Source organism: Entelurus aequoreus, linkage group LG16, assembly GCF_033978785.1.
Source record: "Entelurus aequoreus isolate RoL-2023_Sb linkage group LG16, RoL_Eaeq_v1.1, whole genome shotgun sequence".
Lineage (NCBI taxonomy): Eukaryota > Metazoa > Chordata > Actinopteri > Syngnathiformes > Syngnathidae > Entelurus > Entelurus aequoreus.
This window is the reverse complement of record NC_084746.1, coordinates 31,208,151-31,216,094: the sequence shown is the minus strand read 5'-3', so window position 1 is coordinate 31,216,094 and position 7,944 is coordinate 31,208,151. Positions and strand designations below refer to the sequence as shown.

The 7,944-nt window shown below is 43.0% G+C and overlaps 1 protein-coding gene across 1 annotated transcript in view; it reads right to left on the bottom strand.

The window, feature by feature from the left end:
* Positions 1-201: 201 nt before the first annotated feature.
* The window catches only part of arhgap21b (Rho GTPase activating protein 21b), a 64,439-nt gene continuing 56,696 nt past the window's right edge, over positions 202-7,944 (bottom strand). The window contains exons 23-25 of the mRNA XM_062022637.1: positions 2,752-2,783; positions 1,248-2,660; positions 202-1,075 (exon numbers count right to left, since the gene is read on the bottom strand). Of these exons, the coding sequence (XP_061878621.1) occupies positions 950-1,075; positions 1,248-2,660; positions 2,752-2,783 (1,571 nt within the window). The 3' untranslated portion in view covers positions 202-949. The remainder of the gene's footprint in view (positions 1,076-1,247; positions 2,661-2,751; positions 2,784-7,944) is intronic.

Here is a 7,944-nt window from a genome sequence, read left to right as displayed (position 1 = left end):
AGATATGTACAATATAATAAGATATAAGATATACACAATATAATAAAATGTCAATTATTCCTTTTTAGGGCAATATGTGCTGTGATATTTACCACTCAAATAAAATATGAGAAACATTTAGTGTCATGCAGTGCAGTTCTCCACCACTTAGAACTGTAACATTAACAATTAAATCAATGCAGTAAAAAAAGAAAAAAAATCTGCTGTTGCCATTGACACAATTTATTTCCAGTGTTTCCGGAGCCAATGCACTCCTCTCCCAAACCAAGAGGAACATAGTGTTTTTGTACAAACAGTCCACCTTCCTCGTACCAAACTGTCCACGGGCACACACCATCTCACAATACTGTACTGAAACCTGCAATGTGTGATGGAAATGAAAAGTAAAGCAGCTAAAACATGGCGTCCGCATATACATTTAAGTTACTTCTTTTTTTCTTCTCTTTTTTACAATGAATATTTAAAATTCAAGTTCTGTTGAAAACAAAACAGAAAAAAAGGTGGAAACAAAAGTAGAAAATGTGTTAAGACCAAAGTGGAATGCCTCAGGAATGGAAGCTCGGCATTTATCGTCGACAATAAAATGGTAATTCACAGTAGACAATATGGCACCTTTGACAAGGCACTTCCTAGTGTGAAGAGGAAAAACTGGATTTTTTTTTGTGATTTCATTACCCATTTTCTTCTCCCATTATTATTTTTTAAATAGATCCTTTTAGTATTGTTCACTACTCTTTGAAATCCGTGACAGATTATCTTCCTGTCAGCCTTGTACCTTTGGAAAAGTTAAGAGCTTGTCGGCAGTCCTGGCGCTCGTTGTACCAAATAATGTCATTCAAGTACCGAGAGTGAGAGTGGATATTTACACTTCAGCATCAACACAAGCGTCTAAAGCTTTTAGTCGGCGTTATCGCGAGCACGTCTCTACATTCTTCATTTGGTGAACCCTTCACAAACCTTCTCGACACAAAAATACTCTTGAAAAACTAGAAATCTCTGGTCTTCGTTCTAAAAGCTGCTCCTTCTTAAAGTCTTCATTTCTGTGCTTCATGAGGTCCTTCAGTGTGGCGAGAGTCTGTTGGTTAGAATTACAAAAATAAAATGTCTTGTTCTTAAACACCAACACAGCTTTCATGTCCTGTAGTTCTCTTTTCATACAATATTTGTACAACATTCACCAGCGACACACACACAACACACAAGCGCACACACATTCACAGGTACTGATAGAAGCGTGAGTGGACCACCTGGGAGCTCGCCAGTTTGTGCGGATGCGCCGTAGCCGACAAGCTCAGACTTTTACCCTGCGGCACGTCGCCGTTGCCGGCCTCAGCGGCGCGCTGCGAGAGTTCCGAGGAGGACCACGACGAGGCTCCCGGGGGGTCACAGTCACCCGACGCTCCCAGCTGCTCGCCGGGATCCAGGCTCACCTCGGGGTTGCTGGTGCGGTGGCGCTCGCGTGCGATCCAGTCGCCGATGGAGAAGTCCTGCGAGCTGCATTTGGGCTTCAGTCGGTCCACGGCCGACAGCTCGGAGCGGGAGCCGAGGCCGACCTGCTGAGGCCAGTCGCCGAGAACCGACAGCTCGGCAAAGTCCCGCTGCCCCCCCATGGTGTGCCGGCGTCGGATGTTCTTCTTCTTACGAGCCTCGGGGAGGCGCTGGCTGCCGACGCCGAACATGTCGTCCACGGACATACGCAGACGCACCTTCAGCCGGTCGGTGATCTTCAGTTTCCACACTGGCTCCGACTTGTCCGAGGAGCTGAGGCTGGCGGAGGAACGCATCTTTCCCGTCCTGTTGGACTCTTTGTCGCTGGGAGATCCTTCCAGCGAGGACTCGCTGCCCGTCTTCTGCCGAGCGGCTTTCTTCCGCGACAGCGTGTCGCAGTCGATGAGTCTGTGGGAAGCCAAAGGCCGCGGCGTCTCTTGCGGGTCTCGCCACTCGCACGCGGCGCCGTCTTTGCCCGGGTCGCTCTCGCTGTCCGTCTCCACGGGTCTGCCCTCGCTGATGAGCTCGCTCCTCTCGTCGTCGGCGTCGTCACCTCCCCTGCTCTCCGCCACCGACCGCACTTCGGGACTCAGCGTGCTGATCTCACCGCCGGTCATGAAGGTCAGGGAGGACGTGGTGGAGTAGTCGGAGGTGATGGAGCACACCTCTGCGCCCGGCCCGCTGGCGCTCGTCTCCTGCGCCGGCGTTGCCGTCCTGCAGCACCTCGCCCTGGGCGCCGAGGCTTGAGAGCTGGTGCTGTTCATGGTGCCAAGGTCGGACACGGTGTCGTCGCAGTTGGAGGGCGGGTCCGACAAGGAGGACTGGTGGACCGGCGTGGTGTGATAGTCTAGGCGAGGCAAGACGTACGGGAAGGTGGAGCAACACGAGGAAGGAGGCAGGTCACTCTCGTCCGTTTTGTCGAGCTGTTCCTCTGAGCTGTTCCCCGGCTGCTCACCGCCGTCTTCCTTCTCCGCACGGCTCTCTGGGGACCACATGGTCTCCTGCGGCAGACACTCCCCTGCAACGTCGCTCTTGGGGAAGCCAGCGTCCAGGTCGTCGTCAGAACTGCTGGGCTGAGTTTTGTCTTTCGGCTTCTTGCGCTTGCGGCTGACAAAGAAGGAGGAGCGCAGCATCTCTTTACTACACTGGTCCTTCCCGGACCCCCACAGGCTCTGCGAGAAACAAAGGACAAAACGGAGCACGTCATGTGACCCGGCGAGGAAGGACAACAGCTGAGGATTAAAAACAAGGAGTTTGCATCACCTTTGATTTGGAGGAATCACTACATGCGGAATCTGCGGCAAGAAAAAGAGAATCATTAGTAGTCGTCCTGAAATAAGTCACAGCGGACGAAGAGGAGGAGCTTGATGGATTGCTGACATTTTGGACAAGAGCTGTAAGGACAGCAGCTGGATGGAAGCACATGACACACTTGGGGCTCGGAGGGAGCGCACTAGTAAGCAGCATGGCGGTAGGGAGAGAGAGAGAGAGAGAGAGAGAAATAGAGAGAGAGCGTACGAAAGGCGGTTTCAACGACAGAAGACAAGCGGCTCATGCTCGATGGTGGAGGCGACGGCGGCACATCACGGACACACACGTCAGTCGCAAAGCATCACGTGTCGCCACCGACCGCCTGAAGGCTTTCGTTCTTAACTCAGACGACAGACGTGATGAACTGGCACTGACTTACAAGACGCCTGATAGGAGGGGCCTGAGCAGAACGCGCCAATGAGTGTGTGTAGCGAGCAGACTAATACTACTTCCTGTAGCCTCTTCCTTCCATATATCAAAGGCTAACAATGCTGCACAAAAGACTAGGACAACAAAGGACAAGTAAAACTAAAGACAAAATTACCAGTTGCTTGTCGACCACAAGGAACCTCCAAAGTCAAACACCCCAAGAGTCGCACCATTTGGAGCTCATTTAAAATGTTCTGCCTCCTAAGTCAAAACTTGAATTCCAAACTAAGACAATGAGGGACATTGTGATCATAACCATAGAACAGATGTGTCCAAAAAATTATGATCAGGGCTGCAGAATTATGAGAGGACCACATCGAGATATATATAGGGTTAGTGTTATATATAAATATATATAAATATAATATATACATAAATATCTAAATTGACATCTATATATACATATTTTTTTAAATATATACATACATACATATACTCCCACACACATATATATATATATATATATATATATATATATATATATATATATATATATATATATATATATACACACACATATATACATATAAATATATACATATATTTATGTTTTAATATGTACATACATGTATATATACACATACATATTTTTGTTGTCAGCACATTATTTAAGTATTTAATAAGAATATTGTGTTCCTTTTATTTTTTAGCAGACTTATATACACACAAATACACGTATACAGTCATGCTCATAAATTTACATAACCTGGGAGAATTTATGATTTCTTGGCCATTCTTCAGAGAATATGAATGATAGCACAAAAACCTTTCTTCCACTCATGCTTAATGGTTGTGTGAAGCTATTTATTGGCAAACAACTGTGTTTACTCTTTTTAAATTAAAATGACCAAAGAAAGTACCCAAATGACCCTGATCAAAAGTTTACATACCCCAGTGACTTTGATCTGATAACATGTACAAAAGTTGACACAAACATGTTTGAATGGCTAATCAAGGTCCCAATCCTCACCTGTGACCTGTTTGTTTGTAATTAATGTGTTTGTATAAAAAGGTCAGTGAGTTTCTGGGCTTCTGACAGACCATTGCATCTTTCATCCAGGAAAATTGTTCGAGATGCAAAGAAAAATCCACAATAACTTCAGCTGAAATACAGGACTCTCTGAAAATTTGTGGTGTGGCTGTTTCAAGATGCACAATAAGGAGGCACTTGAAGAAAAATGGGCTGCATGGTCGAGTTGCCAGAAGAAAGCCATTTCTGTGCAAATGTCACAAAGTATCCCGCTTACATTACGCCAAACAGCACAGAGACAAGCCTCAAAACTTCTGGAACAAAGTAATTTGGAGTGATGAGACCAAGAATGAACTTTTTGGCCACTCGACCATGCAGCCAATTATTCTTCAAGTGCCTCCTTATTGTGCATCTTCAAACAGCCACACCACAATTTTTCAGAGAGTCCTGTATTTCAGCTGTTATTTGTGGATTTTTCTTTGCATCTCGAACAATTTTCCTGGCAGTTGTGGCTGAAATCTTTGCTGGTCTACCTGAATCCCTAATTTTCCACTTCTTAATCAGCGTTTGAACACTGCTGATTGGCATTCTCAATTCCTTGGATACCTTTTTATACCCCTTTCCTGTTTTATGCAGTTCAATTACCTTTTCTCGCAGATCCTTTGACAATTATTTTGCCTTCCCCATGACTCAGAATCCAGAAACATCTGTGCAGCACTGGATGAAATATGCAATGGTCTAAAAATATAACATCTACATAATAAAAATCAACTACAGGCTTCCCAAATGCTGTAATAAATTAAGCATGATGAGTTGAGCATATGTCAGCATGTGGCCCCACTTTTAAGTCTTTTTTTTAACTCTTATTGCAAACGCTTACTTACAGTAAGTCATTAATTTGACTTTGTAAGTAATTATTTTAGTATTTAAGGTAACTAAGACTGTTTTGTTTTTACTTTACGGAAAAAATATCGAGATATATATCGTATATCACCACTCAGCAAATGGAGCGGAAAACACAACCAAAAGTTGTAGGCTTCTTCACGCGACGAAGCCGGCCTACGTCACCACAGTCTGTAGTCTATTGCCCCCCGGGCTGTGGTGGCAACGACGAGGTGCAGACATGATGGCGACAGGCCGAGTTACACCGATCCTTACACCCACCCACCCCTTTCCCTGGTCCCCTCCCCCCGGAGAGTCACCACCTTAACTAACACATTTTCTGGGGGAAACACTGATATATATACACGTATACACACATCTCTTTATATATATACACATATATATTTTGTACATACGTATATATATATATATATTTTGTACATACGTATATATATATATATATATATATATATATATATATATATATATATATATATATATATATATATATATATATATATACACACAAATATATATGTAGGTATACAAATACCTGTACTTATATATATATATATGTACGTATACATAATATTTGTACTCATTTTCGCTAGCGTAGTTTTTGGCTAACGTACCTGATGCATTATACACAATACATCATTGCTGAGTATAAGCACATAAATATAAAATACAACTACAAACCCCGTTTCCATATGAGTTGTGTTAGATGTAAATATAAACGGAATACAATGATTTGTAAATCATTTTCAACCCATATTCAGTTGAATATGCTACAAAGACAACGTATTTCATGTTCAAACTGATGAACTTTTTTTTTTTTTTGCAAATAATCATTAACTTTAGAATTTGATGCCAGCAACACGTGACAAATAAGTTGGGAAAGGTGGCAATAAATACTGATAAAGTTGAGGAATGCTCATCAAACACTTTTTTGGAACATCCCACAGGTGAACAGGCAAATTGGGAACAGGTGGGTGCCATGATTGGGCATAAAAGTAGATTCCATGAAATGCTCAGTCATTCACAAACAAGGATGGGGTGAGGGTCACCACTTTGTCAACAAATGCATGAGCAAATTGTTAAACAGTTTAAGAAAAACCTTTCTCAACCAGCTATTGCAAGGAATTTAGGGATTTCACCATCTACAGTCCGTAATATCATCAAAGGGTTCAGAGAAACTGGAGAAATCACTGCACGTAAGCAGCTAAGCCCGTTACCTTCGATCCCTCAGGCTGTACTGCATCAACAAGCGACATCAGTGTGTAAAGGATATCACCACATGGGCTCAGGAACACTTCAGAAACCCACGGTCAGTAACTACAGTTGGTCGCTACATCTGTAAGTGCAAGTTAAAACTCTCCTATGCAAGGCGAAAACCGTTTATCAACAACAACCAGAAACGCAGTCGGCTTCGCTGGGCCTGAGCTCATCTAAGATGGACTGATACAAAGTGGAAAAGTGTTCTGTGGTCTGACGAGTCCACATTTCAAATTGTTTTTGGAAACTGTGGACGTCGTGTCCTCCGGAACAAAGAGGAAAAGAACCATCCGGATTGTTATAGGCGCAAAGTTGAAAAGCCAGCATCTGTGATGGTATGGGGGTGTATTAGTGCCCAAGACATGGGTAACTTACACATCTGTGAAGGCGCCATTAATGCTGAAAGGTACACACAGGTTTTGGAGCAACATACGTTGCCATCCAAGCAACATTACCATGGACGCCCCTGCTTATTTCAGCAAGACAATGCCAAGCCACGTGTTACATCAATGTGGCTTCATTGTAAAAGAGTGCGGGTACTAGACTGGCCTGCCTGTAGTCCAGACCTGTCTCCCATTGAAAATGTGTGGCGCATTATGAAGCCTAAAATACCACAACGGAGACCCCCGGACTGTTGAACAACTTAAGCTGTACATCAAGCAAGAATGGGAAAGAATTCCACCTGAGAAGCTTAAAAAATGTGTCTCCTCAGTTCCCAAACGTTTACCGAGTGTTGTTAAAAGGAAAGGCCATGTAACACAGTGGTGAACATGCCCTTTCCCAACTACTTTGGCACGTGTTGCAGCCATGAAATTCTAAGTTAATTATTATTTGCAAAAAAATAAATAAAGTTTATGAGTTTGAACATCAAATATCTTGTCTTTGTAGTGCATTCAATTGAATATGGGTTGAAAAGGATTTGCAAATCATTGTATTCCGTTTATATTTACATCTAACACAATTTCCCAACTCATATGGAAACGGGGTTTGTAGATGTACTTGCCTTGCCTGGTCTGTGTATGTTATTGTACTGTTAATGTCTGATGTTGGTGCTGTCTAACTTAGCTTTTTAAGAACCTTGTTAAATATACCATCAACTTGCCGGGGACTGCAGGTGGAAATTAGCCTCTGGCTACGATCTGGCACTTTTACTATTTATAAGTGCATTGTGATTATGAACTGTTTTATCACACTTTTATGACCGTAAAGAAATTTACCTAAAAGATTGCCTGTGCCCATTTTAAAGATTGTTTTATGCTTGTGGCAATTTAAAATCACTTTACATTAGGGCTGTAGCTATCGATTACTTTAGAAAACGAGTAATCTATCGATTATTTTGTTCGACTAATGGAATAATGATGTACACTTCAAAGCCCCAATGCGTATTTTAGGGAAAATGGTTGAAATAAACAATTTCTCTGCTAGCCCTAAGTTTCATTCATTTTTTTTTTAAATAAATGCACATAATAAAAAGCTGGGAAAAAAACTTCCCACTGTTTTCCACCACACAGATCACAGCACCCACACACCACTGTGCTCATGTGTGCTCTATTGCAGCGGCTGTGCGGGAACTATGTCTGCAAATTTAA